We start from the raw sequence: 20838 nt of genomic DNA on the forward strand, positions 1-20838 counted from the left end.
TCCCCTGCATGTACTGGGGAAGTCCTTTTACCAGGACATGGGAGGGATGGTCAGGTGAGCATTAGGTGGCAGTTCTCAGGCACAGGTGTGTGCTCATCTGTAGCCTTTGCAGGCTGAATAGGATCTGAGCACACAGCATCAGGCCAGGTAAATTCAGGCACACCTGGAGCCCCAGCTAGTGTAAACAGCTGTCTAGGGCAGCTTCAGGGAACACTCAGGAGAACTTGTGAAGGGACTGTTAGCATCTCTGACCTCCACGTAACTTTAGGGTTTGAAGCATAAAGTATATGCAGGTCGAAGCCTTTTGACCTTGAGAATGAAAATCCTCCACCAAAAATTTATTTCTAGAATGAAAACAATATGATAAAATGATTGCTAAAAATTATTAAAGAGAAGCAAGAGCAGAGATGACAAAGGGGAAAGATATAAATAGATGAAGATGGTTTTAATAAGAATGCTTCTGTTGAGAAAACTCAGAGGAGACCCAGGCATTATAAATTGAGTTTTTTAAGATGCAGTAAGCTTAGTCTTTGTTTGCGCGCATGCCTGTGTGTATGTGTGTGTATTTTGGGGGAAGAACATGAGAGACCTTAGATAACTAGGTTATTAACCCAGATTAACAACCAAAGATAAAATATAATTAGTTCCAGTAAATAAATCTTTGTCACCAAAATGAAGATGCTACATGGAAGAAATAGATTTATTTAATTTTACTGTGGGGGGGGCATGAAAATAAACTTTGTGGACTGACTGAATGGAAACGCAGTGTACTGGTTAATGGCTTATCTTGTAACCTCCTTTCACTTGTTTTCTTGGGGCTGACAGTGTGCCAGCCTCTGTAAATGTAGTTGGAACAGAGGGAGGTGGGGTGTACTGCACCTAGGAGGGCACTGTGGTGGTGATGCCAACCCTCTGCATACAGGTGGCAATCTATGGAGCTGTGTGCGCTGGAGTTCAGCAGGAATGGGGGTGGGTGGCTAGATTGTGAGTCCAAGGACAGGGTCTGCTGGACCGTAGGGACCTTATGAGTTTGTGTCTGGCACCTAAAATATAGATAAATTTAAAGATGCATGTATTTGCATATACATGTGTCTCTGTGTTTTGACTTGATGGACTTTAAACCTTTTAAGTTTAGGATTTTTTTAAACATTTAAACACTAAGATATTCAAATGTGAATTAAAGGGATTTCCTCAATGACAAAACAGTTATTTTTTGTAAAAGAATTTTCAGAAACTGTCTTGATTTTGCACCCCTGCTCAAGCAGCCTGCTTCTGGGAGTGGGGTCCCTACAGAATGGCTGGTCGTGGCGCTCCTCTGCAGCACACTACCGCCTGACTTGACTGGGGTTGATTGTGCAAAGCTTGCTTTGCCTGTTGCTAACAATTATGCCTATCCAAGTATCTAACTCCTAAAATTCTTCATGATGTTGGAAGAGATGATTGTCTAGACTTGGTGTGGAGCTGGAGATGAGCCAGTTAATCATTTAATTTTGTCGGGATTTGGCTTCTTCATAGTCTTCAGTTTGCCTCAGGTGTTACTTTAAGGAAAATGAGCCCAGGATTGGGGTATGGTTATTTGGATAGAATTGACGTATCCAAGATCGCATTAGAATCATAGCATCATCCTGGCTTCTGTACCTGCTGTCAGCCATGTGAGGGGAGGATGGAGTCTCCATGTGGCCCTGCTTCAGCTCTCATGTTTATTGACCAAAGTAAGCTGTTTGTTACAAAATGCACACCCACGTTTTACCATCTGACTGTTTATATCAGTGCACTTTGGGGAGAAGTTTTAACATACTTCTGTGCAATGTGCTTTATCTCCATTGTTCTCCTTTCCCCATCACTGTTTTTCCCTTAAGTTATTTGGGAATTTTGTGGGGAAATGTGCATGTTTGTGTTTCCAAAATTAATTCCTGCTAATAGTGGTAAAACTACTTTGGATAAAGGGTTATTTTTGGAGTTTAACAGTTATACTTGTTACAGTAGGAGATGCTTAAGTAAAGTGGCTACCAAGTGCAAATTATTTCTCAGATTTAATTAGTGAAAACATGGAGAAAAAGATCAGCTATCTAAATTGGATTTTCCATGATTTCTGTGATGATCACAAAATATGTGTAAGTTGTACCCATTGTTATTACTAAAACTATTAATGGATTTATAATATTAAAGCAAATTTTGTCTAACATCCTTGATTTATGCATACTAGTTTTATGGGGAATCTTTGATTGAGAGGAAATTTATTGATGGTCTGACTGAAATTCTGAATGAGTCACCAAAATGCACAGAGTAGAAAACAAAATATTTTAGAGTTGAGGATTGATGACTGATGGCTTACTAATGCATTGTTACACAAGAAGTGACATCTTCATACTGTAATTACTAGAGCTGTTTTTGTCAGGCTTAAAGTAGCTAAGATAGGGCATAAATGGTTCTCTCATTTGCCTTTCTGTAGTTTCACCAGTGATCATTAAAGAGTGGGCAGCTTACAAAGGGAAGTCTCCGCAAACCCCGGAATTGGTGGAAGCTCTTGCCTTCAGGGAATGGACCTGCCCCAATCTGAAGAGACTGTGGCTGGGGAAGGCGGTGGAGGACAAGAACCGCAGAATGAGGGCCTTCCTGGCCTGCATGAGGTCAGACACACCAGCCATGCTCAACCCAGCCAGTGTGCCCACTCATCTCACGGTGCTGTGCTGCGTCCTACGGTAGGTGCCACTGGCCGCCTCTGCAGACACTGCATGTTCTCCAGCAGGCGCTTGTACAAATGCCTCTCAAAGAAGTGTACTGTATGAAGTTACAGTGCAGTACCCCAGATTCACCTGGGGTTATTCCGGATGAATCAGGTTGTCAGTTGAATTTGTCCTCATCTAATATTTTCATATATTATAGAAATATAGGTCATATAAATGCAACATGAGTTTGAGTTGATGCTATATAGTGTGTTTATAGAATAGCTAACATTTGATGAACCTATATTCTATGTAGATATCATAATGATTTTAAACATAGTTTATCCTTTAAATGTTAAAGCTTTTGAAGACTATTGGGGGACTATATTATATGTTTATATATTAGTAATTTTTCTTTGGTAAAATGTGTCTGTTCTTCCTTTTTCATTTATTTAATCATATGTAGATCAGTATGGACTTGTGGTTATCTCTCTTTCTAGGGTTATAATCTGATACAACCTTGTTATTTGTTTGTTCAGTTTGTTCCAGCTCAGGCCTTGGGAGCTTGTTAAGTGGCTCCTATGTCCTTTGTCCCCACCCCCACCCCCCTCCAGCATGTCCTTGCTTTCTGGCACCACAGGATGCCCAGGTTCGTCCTGTGTCTGCCCTGCCCTGGAACCTGCCGTCTCTAAGGGGCTGACTCCTGCCTTGGAGAGAAGGTTAAAAACCCAGATAGGTGCACTATGTTCTTCCAGACTCTTATCAGCCAGTGGGCCACAAACGCCTGTGTGGAAACTGTTGGTTTTTGGAGTAATTCAGCGGTAGAATTCTCGTTGGCTATGCGGGAGGCCTGGGTTCAGTTCCTGGCCAGTGCAGAAGCAACTCTGTTGAGCTTCCCAGGTGGTGCCAGTGGTACAGAATCCACCTGCCAGTGCAGGAGACACAAGAGATGCAGGTTCAATCCGTGGGTCAGGAGGATCCCTTGGAGTAGGAAATTTCAATCCATTCCAGTATTCTTCCTGGAAAATTCCCTGGACAGAGGAGCCTGGCAGGATATGGTCCATGGGGTTGCAAAAAAGTCAGACATGACTTAACAACTAAACAACAACAATATAGCATGGTATATCAGTTTCTAATCTTTATCTCCATTGAGGATTACTCTAGTGGGAAAGACTAATTTTTTCATTTTGGTTTTAGAATCTCCTGATTTCCTCTGATGGGATTCATTTTATATTAGCCAAAACATTAAGACTTTGGGTTACTCAAAGATCAAATAGCAGTAGTGAATTTGGTTACTTTGTGTTTCTCTCTTCCAAGTTTAAAATGATGTGTGGCATTTAATCTGTTGGGTAGACAGCTAACTGTCTGCTGTATGCCTGACTTGAAGGTCCCGTTGGGCCCTGAGTAAGAATGATGTGGGTGGCACTTGAGGCTTGTTTGGTTGCCTCTCGGCCAGAAGCACCCATACGTTAGTGTGGGACAGCCTCTGTTGATGCTTGCACAGTGCTCATAGTATTTAATGGTGCTTGGGATTGTGGTGCCTTCACGTCTTGTCTGTTCACTCACTGGACCTCCTGGGGTACTGGGATACCTAGCAAGTGCAGACTGGACGGTGATCAGGCCTCAGTCTTTGGCTCAGTTCTCATGACTTCCTTGGCCATCACTCCAGAAATAGCTCTGCCTCTTAGGCACTGTTCAGATGGCCTTTGGAAAGTCATGATTTCAGGATTGTCCTGGTTCCCATTTGTTTGTTTGTTTTATGGTTGTTTATAAAAAACATACTCATTTTAGAACTTGAAAGGTTAATAAATGCAACTAGTAATCTTGAGTTTGATTGAACCTCCTCCCATGCTCATCTCTGTGGTGTCAAGAAGCTACCATGAGTACAGCACAGGTTCTCTCATACTTGCTTCTTGGGTGGAAGCGAGAAGACATGCTTGGTTGTGCAGACACTGTTGTGTCTTGAAGCCATGGAGTTTCACACTTGGTAAGACTCACACAGTTTCAGATCCTGAGGAGGAGGGGCTGGTTGGGAAGAGATGAGAGAGAGGGGCTTGTGGGACAGGTCTCAGGATTTGGGGTCAGGACATCAGTAAATGGGTTGGTCCATCTTTACGAAGAGAATTTGTTTTACCTTCACCAGTGTTTTGGTCCACAGGGACAAGCAGGTAAAGGAGTAGACCCTGCATGACCTATTTGATTGATGGGTATGGCTGCTAAGAACCTGGGATGAAGGGCATGGGGGTGGGGGCAGGGACAGGTGCAGATGAGTAAGAAGGTTGGGGTGTGTCTCCAAGGGCTTGCCAAGGACAGGCTATAGTCTAGAGCCAATGGGCCCAGTGGTCTTTCTCTGGAGAAACTGCAGCTGTGTGACAGCAGTCTGCTGAGCTTGGGGGAGGGGCACCAAAGGGCAGCTTCTGTGTCCCCGATATGGAAAGGCCCTGTTGGAGGCCATACAGCGTGACCCTTGGCCTTGATGGCTGAGCTGGGCAAATGTCAGCAGCCACAAGGCCAGGCTGTCATCCCAAAGGCTCTTCCCTTCCTTAATCTTTTTTTTTTAACATAATTTTAAACTTGAAATTGCAAGATTAGTACAAAGAGTTGGTGGCTATTTTTTACCCAGTTTTCCAACATATTAAATTTTTACTGAAGAGGCTTTCTCCTCTTCTCTCCTGGATGTTTGTCTTGAATCCCTTGAATGGAAGCTATGAGTATGATACCCCCCTTATCACTAATGTCTTTGTTTCCTTTTTTTAAAAAAAAAAGGACATCCTCAAAATCAGAAAAATACTGATATGTCTCATCTACAGATACTCAGATTTTTGTTATTGCAGTAATATCCTTTATTAGCACCAAAATCTTGCCTTGTTCTTGCATTCAGGTGCCTTGTCTCCTCCAAGCTTCTCAGGTTTCTTTGGGTTGATGCAGAGATGTTTCTGAAGAGTAAATACTGGTGTGTTTGTAGATCAGGGATCTGGAGGTCACGTCTTTTAGACAACATGTGAACTAATGGATGTGGCTGCTCCAGGAAATTGTGTTTAAAAACAGCCGGCCAGCCCCTGGGTGCAGTTTGTCAATCCCTGGGTAGACTTTTCCTCAGTCTAGATTTGCTGATGTTCTTTCATGATGAGGTTCACCTTCTGCCTTTGGGGCAGGAGGTGGTGATCTTCTCTATGCTTTCACTAGTGATGTCAGTACCCATATGTTACATATGTTCCAAATGTGACATTGCAAGAGCAGTCAGGACTTCACTGGTGATCCAGTGGTTAAGAATTCCCCGCCAATGCAAGGGACAGATTCCATCCCTGGTCTGGGAAGATCCTACATGCCTCAGGGCAACTAATCCCATTCACAGCAAATACTGAGCCTGTGTGCCACAACTTCTGAAGCCTGCATGCCCTCAAGAAGGAGAGAAGCTGACACAGTGAGAAGCTGGTGAGCCACAACTGGAGAAAGCCAGTGTGCAGCAGTGAAGACCCAGCACAGCCATAAGTGAATGAGTGAATGAACAGAGCAATTGGAAGGGGGAGAATGATAGCCAAATCTTTAGAATCCTTGTAGTGACGCCAGGGAGGGACCAGCATCTGAGCAGAGGTTCCGTGTGAGCGTGAAGCATGTATCCTGAACGAAACAGAAAGCAGCCTTCCTGGGGGACAGTCGGGGCCGGACAGATGAGGTCCTTATCCAAGAGAGCTTCTGAGAAGACAAACTGAGTTACTTTCTGGAGGAACTTAATAAATTCAATAAGGCAGATAGAGGGTTTGAGCCCCCCAAACAAGTGCAGCTTGTTGCAACACCCCCAGGAACATAGCCAGGATTTAGCTGCCCAACTGTGCCAGTTGGAGGCAGACCACGTTGATTCTGTCCACCAAGTGACTTGGAGACCTGCTTCTAGTCCAGCTTCCATGCTTCTAAAGGGCAGTGAGAGGAGAGGTGCCTAGCAGGGAACTCAGATACTCTCAGACTCCAGTGGTAGAAAACTTAAAGCCTGGCCCAGGAGGAAGTGTCTGGAGAAAACTGAGAAACATAAAGGGATTGAAAACACTGTCGGTGCACAGATAAGATACTGTGGACACAGGGGATTCCCAAAGGCCAGCTTTTGTCCACTGCAGTGCCAGTGGCACCATCCACGTTCTGTGGTATTTAAGCTGTCTGTCTGTGTATATGCATATCTTCAGGAACACACATCATGCTCTTTCTGTATACAGAAGGTCCTTCTGAGGACTTGAATTGAAAAAGAGAAAGGTTAACTTTGTTGAAATGTAAATAGAAAGTCAGATGGAGGAAATGGTAGGTATTGGGATTCTCTCGTAGCTAAGTTGGTAAAGAAACTGCCTGCCATGCAGGAGACCCAGGTTTGATCTCCTGGGTTAGGAGATCCCGTGAAGAAGGATATAGCAACCCACTCAGTATTCTTGCCTGGGAAATCCCATGGGCAGAGGAGCCTGGCAGGCTACAGTGCATGGGGTCGCAAAGAGTCGGACACAACTTAGCGATTAAGCCACCACTAACCCAAAGACTTTCTGTTGCAGCTAAACTGAGTGCTGAGAGTCTTTGCTGCCAGGAAAACAAGGAAAGAACTTGAGAAAAACAATCTGTCCATGAAACAGTCTTTTCCTGAATCATCATATTTAAAGAAACATCTAGCCTTAGGGCTAGGGGATGAAGAGAGGAATTAGTGTTTGCAGGATGAAGAGCTGTAGTGATGGATGGTGGGGGATGTCTGTTGGAATACAGTGAATATACCTAATGCTGTTGCACTGTCAATTTAAAAATGATTAAAATGCTAGATTTTTTGTTATGTGTATTTTGAAGTGTTAGCTGCTCAGATGTTATGTGTATTTTACCACAGTTTTTAAAAAATAAGAAAAATAAAAGGGATGCATAATATGGATACTTAGGCAAAGAACATTTTATACTGAGCACAATCTTTCCACAATAATTTTTTTCGGAGAAAAGTAAGGAGACTTTCTTCAGATTTGCTGTTTCTTGCATCAAATTCTGGTTAAAACTCTGTAAGACTTTTGTTTAAGATGTTTGGCAGTCAACCAATTGCATAGCGTGTTATTTTTAATCTTTGTAAGTGTCGACAGTTTAATGAAGTAAAACCTTTGCATCACTCTTTTAAGTATATCTGATCAAATCTAAATACCATAGAGACTTAACAACCACCTTGTTTACCTTGTTTGTTTACCTTGAAATTACATTTCCTTTCTGCTTCTACTGCATAATTTGACCATGAAGTACATAAGCTCTGTGCCTCCACTTTACCATGTCTGTAATGGGACAGTAATGGTGCCTGCCTCAGGGTGGCTGTGACCACTTAAGGAATCAGTTGTGTGTAAATACTTAGACTAGTGCCTGGCACCAGCGAACACTTTCATTTTTCTTTTGGGATTTTTATTGAAAGTACTCTTAATCATTTGGATAGAACTTCCTCCTTCCCCTTTTGTTTACATTCCCGTGGATGAATATTAATTATTACCAAAATGAGAGAAGGCTCTGCACTAACTCTGATTCTAGTTTTGCCAACTTAAATTTCAAGCGCTGGGAAACCTTTCTCAGCAGACAGCACTGGAAAAGAGCTTTGTTAGGCATATCACAGTTCTCCAGACTCCTCTTAAGCAATTTGCCAGAGATCACATAGGGATCACCAGGAGTTATTTGGGGGGATCCGCTGGCAACTTGACTAGGTCATCCTTCAAGTTTGCTGGATACAGACTTAGGAACCGTTGGATATGCAGTGAGACTTACGATGAAGTTCTTAATGGCTAGCCCCTCACTCTCTCACACCTAAGTACTGCTTGGGGTTGTGCCTTTACCTAGTGCTCTGGAGGTCGTCACTGGGCCAGTGCTGAGTGGCAGGGTGAGTAAAGGGGAGATATCAGTAGAGAAAAGGGTCTATGGACACCTGGCAGTTCTCAGGCAGATAGTACAAATGGAAGTTTGAAGATTTAGAAACGGATTTCTCTTTAGGCGCTCACACCAGGGTGGCCCCAGTAAGTCTGCGTGACCCCAGGGCTTGCAGGCACTGGTTCGTCAGGTGCCGGTTCTGAAGCCTGAAGCTTTATTGTCCCTGCTGTCACTTCCTATTCCACTGCAGGGCATTCACCTGCCACCACCAGAGCCCCTTCCATGCAGACAGTTTACATAAGACTTAACTCTTCATCAGGAGGTAAATCTTGCTTATTTGGACTTAGGGCCTGCCTCCCAGGTATCCTGTGTTGAATTAAAATAGATAAATCATATAAATTGGTGCTTAACATATATTTTCAGAGTTTAAACCCCTCAGAAAAATATATAAGTTGTATCAAAAAAAAAATCACCAGCTGGTTTGCAGTGTGTTCTTATTTAGTGTACTATTTTTAATTATTCCAGAATCAAACATTCTGATCAGCCCAGCTAATGATTTAGGTTTCCATTTGTAACTGGCATCATCCAGTGCAACTGGAGAAGCTGGCTAAGAAATCCATATAGGCCTCCTTGGTTTGTATCATCCTGACTCTCCCTAGAAACCGAACACCAGGTTGTGCGTGTGACTGGTGACTGCTCCATCCTGACACCAAACTCTCTCTGTCCACCCCTTGTAGGTATATGGTGCAGTGGCCTGGAGCACGGATACTGCGTCGCCAGGAGCTGGATGCCTTCCTGGCTCAGGCACTGTCCCCCAAACTCTATGAGCCTGATCAGCTGCAGGAGCTCAAGGTAATCTACAAACCTCATTCTTTGTTTTGGGAGGTCTTGTTTTGGAGCAATGGCTCACCAAGCAGTCGCTCAGTGCACTAAACTAGTAATACTAATGACGTGAACTTGAGAGCCTTCAGGGCAAAAGGAATTTCCTTCCCGGTTATAGAAACAGTCAAGTCTACTTTTGTGCGATAAAGATTTTTCCCTTGTTTCCCAGTGGGTGTTTATTCTTGTTTTCCACATCAGGAAGTAAACTTGCCTTTTATTTCAGGTGGGGATCCCAAACCCTGGGAGGGCTTGGTCCTAAGAGTTTACTAACATCTGGCCAGGATTCTTTTTCTTATTTCGTTCTATTATTCCTAAATACAACATTCGTTTTCTCTAAAAAAGAAAAAAAAAAAATAGTCTTTGCCCTCCTGGTATTATAAATCCCTTTTAAAAAACCACTTGAAGAACAATGTTATGTCATCATTCCTGTGCCCTTTTAGCCAGCATTTAACATCGTATTCCTTTTAATTTTCCCTTCTAGTATTCTTTTTTTTTTTCCCTTTGATTGTTTTGACAGTATTAATTTTGTCCATTTTGTCACCTGATTTTTTGGTGTGCTTATCTTTTCAGTGTACTTTTATTAGTCACTGTGTCCACATGGCTGTACTTGCTTTCCAAAGACTTCAGAGTTAGCTAAATTAGTGGATCTGCCTTTTCTTTTTAATGTACAGGGTTTTGGTTTTTTCTTTGCCATTGGTTTGATTTTTTTGTTGTGGTTTGTGTTTTTTGTTTTTTACAAAATTTGATTTGTAATCAAGTAATCTCTTTTGACAAAATCGCCTTCACTTTTAGATCTTTTTCCCATTCTTTATGAAGGCGTTCTTTCCCTGCAGAAGAGTTTTAGGCTCATTTGATGGGTTTTCAGTATTCTACTGTTGGGGCTCAATAAATCTGTGGTTGCCCCTAAATTATTGAGTTAAATTCAGTAATCCAGTGTTTGGAGCCCATGTCATTTGTGATCACCTTAGGCTTCTGATGACTTTGAAACAAGCTAAACTAAAGACAACCAAAACTTAGGAGAGTCTCCCTCAAATTATGTTCTTTACTTTGTAGTTTAAGCTTTTCTGTTAGACAGAAATTTTTTTTGGTTAATGGTTTTGAATTTAAGTTTTCGTTCTAGAATGTTTGGCCGGGTGTCCCCTGAGAGGCTGGTACTAAGTGCAGGCTCTGCGTCCTGTGTCCTAGAGCGTGGTGCCATCACCACCATCTTCATCAGCAGACTGTGCTCAGGGGTGTTGTAAATACTTTGACTAGAGTGTGGTGCCATCCCTCTACCTCTACTTCCTGTTTCTCTTATTTAGATTATTACATCAGTATTGACATCCCAGTTCTGAAAATCAGACCGCCAGGTATCAGGTATGCCCACCAAGCCTTATTCACCATCCACTTGCTTTTACTCAAAGTTCATCTTCTCCCATATCCTTTTCATTTTTGGATCAGCACATAGGATATAGCTTTTGAAAGACAGTCACACTCTAAGCTTTCATTTTGGTTCTTTAGAGGTCTTAGTGCTTTCATGATTTTCTCCCGATTCTTCATCTAAAGCCAGGCACTTCTAGAGCTGTGTTTAGAAAGACCCATTTTATGTGCAGTTACTTCAAGCCCACCACTATCCCTTTGGGTCTTGCTGGTCTGGAGGTCTGTGTTCCTTTCACCAAGGACAGCCTGCATCATTAGTGCTTCATTCACAAGCACCGTAAATTCTGAAAGAGCTGGAAGGGAAAATGACAGCATTCACTGGGGGGAGAAGTAGTTGGGGTGTTTTGTTTTGTTTTGCTTTTGAAGATCAATGATCCTCTCAGTTATCAGATTGAGAACTAATCATTATTTAAATGAACAAAAATCCCTATGCAGAGACTGAGAGTCCAAAAATTCAGTGATAGAAAAGTAAATTTCAAAACTGCTTTTTCACTTAACCATTAAAGTTATTTTGTTATTTCAAAAGCAGTGACAATGCTTTTCTATAAAACACCATTTTCCTTCTTAGGATATAGTCAACTCTTGATTTTTGTTGTTGTTTTAGAGGCCATTATCCAGTTTGTGGATTGCCCAGATCCTGTTTTTCTTCTCCCATTTTTGCCCATCATGTGCTTTGAGAATAAAAAGGAGAAGAGAAAGAAAAGACCTAATTTTGAAAGTTTGCCCTCTTGATGGCTATTCTGATGGGAGGTTTGGGAAAAGATGTTGAAACCATTGGTTTAAATGAATTTGCAAGAGTTTCATCTTGTCCGTTTTCTGTCCTCCCGCCACAACCCTGAACAATTGAGTGTTCTGCGTGGCTCAGTGATTGACAGCCCTCACTTTTTCCCTGTTATATTTTTGGGCACTTCTCCTAGGTTACCAGCACAAACATAAAGACTAAGGTAAAATCAGCACTGATGCTGTATTTGAAGGAGGGTGGGTAAAGGATGAAGAGAAGGATCTTTGTACAGTTTTAATATTTATCCAGTTTCTTTCTCCCTTGCTCTTGACATCCCTATAATTGCCTTAAATTCTTTTAACAGTTTCAAATGCCAAGTGCAGAATTAAAAGATGGAAAATGAAGAGCTTTAAAGACAGTATTAGGGACGTGCAGCATGTCTGTGATACCTATAAGAATTGTTGTGCATATAGGTAAATATGCCAAATCAAAGTAAGAGTCTGTTGCCCAGTAATTAGAAGTTGGACAAAGTAAACCTCATTGGAATTTGTTTCTTCAACTAATTGGCTGGAGATACATTCCATATTTGTGTTTCCTGTGAGATCAGACAAATCTTGTCACTATTTTTCTAGTTGAGGAGTTTTGAATAATGGTGAATATTTTATCTTCTGTGTTATAAGAGAATGAGGTTAAAATGTGAATATTACAGCCATTTCTATGATCAAGGGTTCAGATTCTGGTGCCACCAGTTGTCAGTTTTGTGACCTTGAGCTCTCTGTTACTCAGTTTCTCCATCTATGAAATGGAGCTCTAAAAGCAGCATCACACATACAAGCTGTTGAGATGTTAATGAAATAATATATGAAAAAATAGTGTGGTATCTGATGCATATTTGTTAAGTGCTCCATAAATATTAGATAGTGTTATATGTATAATTAACATTTAGGGAATGAAATATAAAGTACCATGTAAAATAGTTAAAATTTAAAAAAAATTTTTTTAATAAAGTGAATCCACACAGCAATTGAGATTTTATTCAGTTTATTTAGACAGTTTCTAAGAATTTTCCTCTATTGAATTAATAGTATTTGCTATTTCTAAAACTAACTGACTTGAAAATCATTTTTTAAACCCATAAAAACGTAGTTCATTAAGTAATGATAAGGTAATTTAAAATAAATATGTATGTGTGTGGATAAGGTAGACTTAGCCTTTCCTCCCATCAGCTCACTGGGAAGTGACTTAACTCAGGTGCTTCTGTGTTCCAGCTCTTATTTCTTAGCCTCAGCACTCAGATGGCCATCTGCCAGAGTGGTTTTGAGCCCTATTAGTTAAGTAAGGCCTGAGGGTGGATATGACCAGCACCACCAGTCACTAAGAAATGACAGTAATATTGAATTTCCCCAGGACACTGCTGGCACTTTGTTTTCTTCAGAGCAGCATCAGCATCATCGTTGCCTTCCCCTTGGCCATGACCAGGCCCTCCCTCCCCTGGCCTAGAAGACTGTGTGTGGACTGGCAACAAGAGAGTGGCTAGAGGCCTAGTTGCCATCGTCCCTGCAGAGAGGCCAGCAGATGGGTGCTGCACGGGCAGCCCCCAAGCTCAGGCTGGCATTGCTGCTCTGACACTTTGCCACAGCATCAGTGTTTAGGAAGGAGAAACTCTCTTTCTGCCTCGAGACTCAAAAGAAAGGAATTTCCACTTCCTTTCTGTGGTGCAGAGAGAGGCAGGATCAGTAGGGATCTAAGGAAGTTTTTTTTGTTCCATTTTGCACCCGCCCCGCTTTCTGCTCATAAATGTAAAAATTCATCTATTATCCCGAACCCACCTGCCCTCAACTGACTATGCTTATTAGTTACTGTTTCCAGCACTACATTGGAGAAGCAGAAGCCAGCAGGCATGGGCTGGGAGGGACAGACTTCTCCAGGTTCAGAAAGTTCTTCACTGCATTGACTTCAAGTTTTGTTTTTTGTGTTGTTTTGGTTTTTTTTTTAAGTTGAAAAATATGGTGTTAGCTGATAATGGGGAATGTTGACACTGACAGCACGATACATCAGATAATCATAAATTCATTAGTATTTGGCACTGGAGTCATCTTTTTTCTCTTTAATGAAAAGCTAGTTTACCTGCCACAATTAGGCATTGCTTAGTTTGGTATGCATAAAGACTGCATTCTCAGGATACCATGATCTTAGAAAATAAGCACGCATGGTGGGAAGACAGAAACCAGGACAGTTAAAACTCAGTCCTGGATAATCCACAAACTAGGGCCTTCACAGATAATCAAGAGTTGACTGTATTTGTCAGTGTTTCTTATCCTGTGCATTAGATGCTAGAAGAAAGGGCTGTGTGTACAAAGGAAGGCTCACAGCACCAGTGACTTGAGGGAAAAGAACCCAGAAATGCAAGTCTCTAGATTCTGATAGTCTGCATGGTTCAGATACAGTGTTTTTGCTGTTGTGTTCTTTCATTTATAAGCTATCCATTTCTCCTAAAACATTTTGACAGTCTCATTAATGAGTCGCTATCTAAAACATTAACATATAAAATAATGTAGACATAAAATATAAGCTTTAGAATGAAATTATACCAAGTAATTTCTTTCCAAATAATTTTTTAAAGATAACTACTTTAAAAATACAAAATCTTAATAGAATATTCCTTTTTACCACATTTCTGTTAATATATTACCAGTGTTTAGAATCTGAAGTATAAAATTTTATTTCATAAATGAACTGTGGGCTTCTTAACTGCTAAGGAGACCATGAATGATTTGTTACTTTGTCATGTGTCCACCTTAAATACAGTATTGATTTACACTTGTATAACTTTACAAATTCCAAATTGAAATATTTCAGTATGTTTATAAAACAGCCTCTTAAACTTAAATTTGTTAAATAACATAAAAAGTCTTTCTGTTCAGACAGGTCAGTGTTAAGTCACTGTAAGATAGTGATAGAGCTACTTAGGGGGCATTTGGTTGAGGGGTGTCCTTATGACCCATGGAGAGTTATAGTCAGACATTGCAAGAATTGGATGCTGTAGTACTCTTACTCCATAGAAATAATTCTTTTCCATTTAAAGATTGAGAACCTCGACCCCCGAGGCATTCAGCTGTCAGCTCTCTTCATGAGTGGCGTGGACATGGCCCTGTTTGCAAACGACGCATGTGGCCAGCCAGTACCCTGGGAACACTGCTGTCCTTGGATGTATTTTGATGGGAAGCTCTTCCAGTCCAAACTCCTCAAAGCAAGCCGGGAAAAGACCCCACTCATCGACCTCTGTGATGGTCAGGTCAGTTGCAGGAAAGCAGGCTGGGTGGGGCAGGGAGGAGGTGGTGGCCACTTCTAACAAGAATGAAATGACGCGCGCTAGCTAATCTGTTGTCTTTCCTACTGAATTTGTGATGAGCCCATGCAACAAGAATTTAATTTAGATTGAGCCCAGCCCAGTGTGTAACTAAATGTCAATTCAGTGCCCACATGAGCTGAGCCCAGGACATACACTTGGTTCTCATTATTCACAGTAATTGTACTGTACGAATTCACCTTGAACACTGAAATTAGCAAATACTGAATCTTTACAGTTAGGGGAAATACAGGGTTAGGGTCCTGCAAGCCTTCCGTCGCATCGTCTTCATCAATCAGTCAATAAGACAATAACCTTGTCTTATATATATTTCTGTTTAAATACTTCTTAATGCATATATATTGTTAACTCACCAGCTTCAACAAAGCTCATTTAACTAACACGCGTTTTCTCTGTACGGCACATCACAGCCTGGCACTTGGGAATACCAGCCAATACTCAGCACTGTGCTGTTCTAACAGCAGAATCATTCACAAAAACACGGAAATTGTGGCGCTAAGGAGACAGTGCCTGGACACGTGTTTCCAGTATGAAACTGAAACATGAGGGCAGTGCTGTGCTTTCTTTAACCTGAGCTGGCAACTCAGGCTTTATTCCACTCGATGAACGTCTTCAGATGACTATGAAAATGCGAGGAGTATTGATTTTGAGTTTATTTAGCAAGTGGCTGAGTTTACAGATGTGGAACTCATGAATAGTCAGGATTGACTGTACTTTTTAAAGTTCTAATTTAAAAATAAAGTGAAGTAGGTCATCAGGTTATCTTGTCCCTTTGTATATAAAAGAGGTTCACATATGCTGCCAGCTTTTTGCTTTTTAACCTTAGACTACAAAACATGCATTCTTCCACATGCCGCTTAAGTTAAGCTCAGTTTAAAGACAAATTTACAGAGTAAGCAGATTTTCAGGTTCTCTGATTAAAGATTGGTTGCTGGTATAGCGACTTAGCACATACATATTTATGTATTCATTAACAAAAGACACTCAGTGTTTCTTCGCAGTGTAATTTGACATACACAAGTTGTATTGTTCACATTTGTGCAGGCTACCTCACTGGTAGCCCCATGGACAGGTCAATTGATCTATTGTCCTTTCTCTATTAAAGAGCTCCAGGCATCCCTTAAGAAGCATCTACTACTCTTTGCCTCAGTTCCTTTTCTATAAAGTGAATGTTTGACCTAAGATTAAGTTGATAGGAAAGTAAAATTTAAAGATGTGAACTAGGCATCATCTGCTCCTTGGTGCATGAGTGGAAGGAAGGCTGTGAGCATGACCTGTCTGGACTTAGTCATTGATTTTGAGAAACAGATTTATTTTCAGTTAATAAATTTTATAGTAAATGGTTCTCACCTAAAGATATGCTGAGAAGGTAGAAATTTAAATTCTTGTTTTATAAGAGTATGAGATAGAGTATCTTTTTTCTTTTTCTTTTTTTGCGTTTTTTTTGCTTTTGTGGTCATGTTTGCATTCTGTGGCCTTCCCTGGTGGCTTACTGGTAAAGAATCTGCCTGACAATGCAGGAGATGTAGGAGATACAGGTTCGATCTCTGGGTCAGGCAGATCCTCTGGAGAAGGAAATGGCAAGCCACTCCAGTACCCTTGCCTGGAAAATCCCATGCACAGAGGAGCCTGGTGGACCATAGTCTATGGGGTCGCAGAGTCAGACAGGACTTTCTGACTATACTACTACTACTACAACAACAACAACATTGCATTCTGTAAAAGAGGATCACTGAGCAGATTGTGGCTGTGTTATTTATAGGTAAATAAGCACGGACAGAGGAGCCTGGCGGGCTACAGTCCATGAGGTCACAAAGAGTAGGACATGACTAAGCAGTTAACACACATGTAGGCGTAGCATAGTGGTCAGCATGTCTTATTTCTTTCTTGTTCATTCCAATTCAATTGAGTTGAATTTGTGAATGAAGTTTTCACATGCCAGTCCTTGACTTCCAGGCCGAGCAAGCTGCCAAGGTAGAAAAGATGCGACAAAGCATCCTGGAAGGGCTGAACTTCTCCCGGCAGAGCCACCCACTCCCCTTCCCACCGCCAGCGGCGCTGCCTTTCTACCCCACCTCTGTGTACCCACGGCACTTCGGGCCTGTCCCCCCGGCCCAGGGCCGAGGGCGGGGCTTTGCAGGTGAGTGTGTCCACCACTGTAGGTATGGACTTGCTAGTGTGGGGAGACAGATACACACACAACATGCAGGCCTTCTCAGTGAGCTGTATCCTGCTGTATTGAGACCTTGTAAATAATTCTCAGCCTTAGTTATGAAGTCTGCAGCGACAGCTCTTCACATTAGAAAGGAACAAACTTGATCCTGGAAGAGATTACATATGGGAAAGGGAGTGGGAACTATAGAAGCTATTGCAGAGATATGATTTTTAAATTGGTCAGTGTAGCGAAAAACTCTGCTGACATTTGTGGTTTAAGATTTTCTCATGTTGTGGGGTCAGCGGAGCTCTCCTCCACTAAGGCTGCCTCCCAAGCCTGTGGCAGAGCCCATAGCAATAGTGTTTGGTCTCCAGAGGCTCCTCCAAGAGCAGGCAAGGTGACATTTCTGTGTTGCTGGTGAGAAGAAGGGTCAGGAGGCTCTTCCCTGGCAGCTGATGGTGTAAGAACAACTGAAGGACATGGGGGTCTCTCTGCCTGAAAGCCCACTGGTGGCTTTCCCTGAACCCAGTTCCTCATGGCTTCTCCCATCTCTCTCCACCCGGGTCCCACAGGAGTCTGTGGCTTTGGAAGCCCCTATGGGGAAACTGTAGCGACAGGCGCTTACCGTGCCTTCCGAGTGGCGACAGCAACAGGACACTGTGGAGCCTTCTCAGGCAGTGACAGCAGCAGGACTAGCAAGTCACAGGGCGGTAATTATGCCACACCTCCTCCTAGAGCTTTTTTCCACCAGCAGCTTCCCGCTCCTTCTGGCTCTTCTTCCTCCTTGTCTGTCCTGACTCCAGCACCAAGTCCTTTCTGATAGGCCCCCACTCTGGTATTTGCTGCTGCTCATCTGCCAGCCTCTGCCTGCCCCCGGGTCTCTGCGGCGGCTTTGCTCTGACCCATCCCTGTCTTCCAGCAGGACCAGTGTGTCCACACATAGCCCTGTGCTCCTAATCGTTGCCTCCTATGATAGAACAGTTTGCCCATTCATTCTGAGAGACGTTTGTTTTTCCTTTGTGTTCTCTAACAGCCCTCTCTAGGTAAAGAGGATCATGCTTGTATAGAAGAATCTAAGGGCATTGTACAGTTCTTGGCATAAAAGTGTTTCATAGTTTGTTTCAGAGAAACATTAGTAAAGAAAAATCTAATAAAATAGTCTGGTTTCAATTTCCATTGCTTCTCTTCTCATTCATATTAGGCTTGTGAGGGTGAGAAAAAGTCTTAATGTTGAGTTTTGAAATACTATCTTGTGATTTTGCTGTACTTTGAAGCCCATGACTTGTAACTTTGCCATAAATGCCACATTTGGGGACTGCAAATCTAAACCTGACTGTCAAGTCTGTGTTACAGGATTACTCAAATACAGTTTTGAAGAACTTTTAGGATAGGCAAGCCTTTCTTTATCAGAAATATTTTTCCAGTTGAGTTACTTGGGTTCTTACAGAAGCTACTGGAGACTTCTTTTGTAATAGTGATGCTCTTATGGATGAACGCTGCCCTCTCTCTGTAGCTGTAGAAGCCACTCCTCTTCTACTGGACTTGCATGCCGTCTCCTGCCTCCCCTTAGTTCTCCTGGCTGTCCAAGGTGCTTTTCTCCTGTTACTGCGCATCACACAGTGCACAGTAACGTGTGTTCTCTGCTTTACAGTCAGCTTCAGCTTTTTGCAACCCTTGCCTGGAAACTCATGCTGGCCTGCAGTTGTGATAAAATACTGTTGGGGTTGGGGGTGGGGAGGAGTCCTGGCTGTGAACATTGCTCTGTCAGAAGTGGTTTAGTCTGAAATGACAATAGGAACGTGCTTCCTAACTTCTACCAAATTGTGTCTGGAATTCAGATCTCCACTGTCCAGGATAGTAGCTGCTGGCCACATGTGGCTTTCGAGCACTCGAACTATGGCTCATCCAAACTGAGCTGTGTCCTAAGCGCACATCTAATTTTACAGACTTAACATAGAAAGAATGCAAAATGTCTCATCAGTAGTTTTTTATATTGATTACATGTTATTCTGGGTATATTGGGTTAAAAAAGATATGTTATTAATATTTACTTCATGTGTTTTTACTTTTTTAATGTGGCCGCTAGAAAATGTAAGGTTTTGTTGGACAGTGCTACCTGGCTGTTAATGATCATGGCTAACACCAGGATGATGGAGAATTTATTATATAATCCTTTCCATCTCCCAGAAAAGAAGATGCTTGAGGTTCTGTTTTGTTTTGTTTTATCAGAAATTTTGGTATCAATAATTGTCTAAGCATTTTCTTAGGTAAGTTAGAAAACTTTGGAATATTCAGGCTACCTGTAATTAATAGAAGTTAGTGAATACAAGGGATATTTGTAACCCTGCCTGAGGAAATTATCATTTAATAACACAATAAGACTTAACAGGCTAGCTTTACTGATTCTGTAATGTTTGGTTAAGGTAGTAAAGTCTAAGTAATTGCCCAAAGAGAAAAACTTTGAATTTGCAGATTTCTATCTTGATAATGTAGAAAGTGTGCAATATATACCCAGTACTTTACTGGATCTGTTTCTACCTAACAACTGTACTCATTTTTCAGTCATAACTTAATTTCAGTTGTGATTTCTTCCAGTAGCCAATACAGTTGTCTTACTTTCAGATATATTTTTAATTACAACTTAAAATCACTAAAATCAAACTGTGTGCAAAGATAGTTCGCATAATAAACAAGAAGTCTTTACAAAGGAAGAGAAAGGGCTTCATATGAAATAGAAACCACATTTGAAAAGAAATTGCTTGCTTGTTTCTCTTTGCTATTTCTGTGATTGTCAAGATTTTTTTCATCTACTTTTGTGCAGGAATCCAACCTATACCTTCTCAGGGAGGGAAGCTAGAAATAGCTGGCACCGTGGTTGGCCACTGGGCTGGGAGCAGACGGGGCCGAGGAGGCCGTGGGCCTTTCCCCCTGCAGGTAGTTTCTGTTGGAGGACCAGCAAGAGGGTGAGTTCTGAACAATGAAAATGTATGTGTATAAATAAAACCAACCTCTTACTTGTTACTTTAATTATAAGCTTACTAGTAACATCTTTATTTCATTAAATATATTCTTAGTGGTTATGTAGGATTCCATTATATACAACATTATGTAATTATTTAAACCATTGTTAAATAATTATCCAGAAATTAAAGTCTGTGCTTCCTGTAGCATAGACTGGACACCTTTAAATCCATTTGATATTATTTTAAATTTATCTTTAACAGATACAAGTCTGTTTGTTTTTGTCCTCTTTTATGTGTTCAGGCGTCCAAGAGGAGTTATTTCCACTCCAGTGATCCGAACATTTGGAAGAGGTGGAAGGTACTATGGCAGAGGCTATAAAAACCAGGGTGCGATTCAGGTAATAACACAACATAGGGCTAGTGCCAGTTCACTTCTGGGTGCCTGCTGCTTCCCCGACCAGTGTTTCCGTGCCCCGGATCAGAGAGGAGGGGCGTTGGAATGTTTCTAACCCAACAGTGGCACGTGGTGGTTTTCAAATGTACCTTCCCTCAAACCCAGACCATTTTAGCAACTTTTGGGGTAAAGAGTGTGAGCTCGTGTTCACGTTCTGTACCTGGGAATTTAGCTGAGAATAATCCAGAAGCTGTTAATGCTGTCTGTATTATAAACCATTATTTAGGTAAATCACATTTAGGATTTAAAAAGAAGTTGTGACTTTGTAAGTGCAGAACAGTGCATTTTTTTTTTCCTCCCGCACCATCTAGACTAGTTCGTCCATGAAAGAATCAGCTCATGAGAAAATAAAGTC

General features: G+C 41.7%; 1 protein-coding gene across 2 annotated transcripts in view; it reads left to right on the top strand.

The window, feature by feature from the left end:
* The window catches only part of FAM120A (family with sequence similarity 120 member A), a 120500-nt gene that overhangs the window by 91248 nt on the left and 8414 nt on the right, over window positions 1-20838 (top strand). The window contains exons 11-17 of one of the 2 annotated variants that reach the window (XM_088838147.1): window positions 2453-2702; window positions 9257-9371; window positions 14627-14836; window positions 16868-17051; window positions 17639-17776; window positions 19888-20029; window positions 20331-20427. In XM_088838147.1, the coding sequence (XP_088694273.1) occupies window positions 2453-2702; window positions 9257-9371; window positions 14627-14836; window positions 16868-17051; window positions 17639-17776; window positions 19888-20029; window positions 20331-20427 (1136 nt within the window). Of the gene's footprint in view, window positions 1-2452; window positions 2703-9256; window positions 9372-10702; window positions 11121-14626; window positions 14837-16867; window positions 17052-17638; window positions 17777-19887; window positions 20030-20330; window positions 20428-20838 lie in introns of those variants that run through there. The other variant, XM_088838148.1, reaches the window with a different exon arrangement.

This window comes from Moschus berezovskii, chromosome 7, assembly GCF_049115385.1.
Source record: "Moschus berezovskii isolate FMDL1 chromosome 7, NW_MosBer_1.0, whole genome shotgun sequence".
Classification (NCBI taxonomy): Eukaryota; Metazoa; Chordata; class Mammalia; order Artiodactyla; family Moschidae; genus Moschus; species Moschus berezovskii.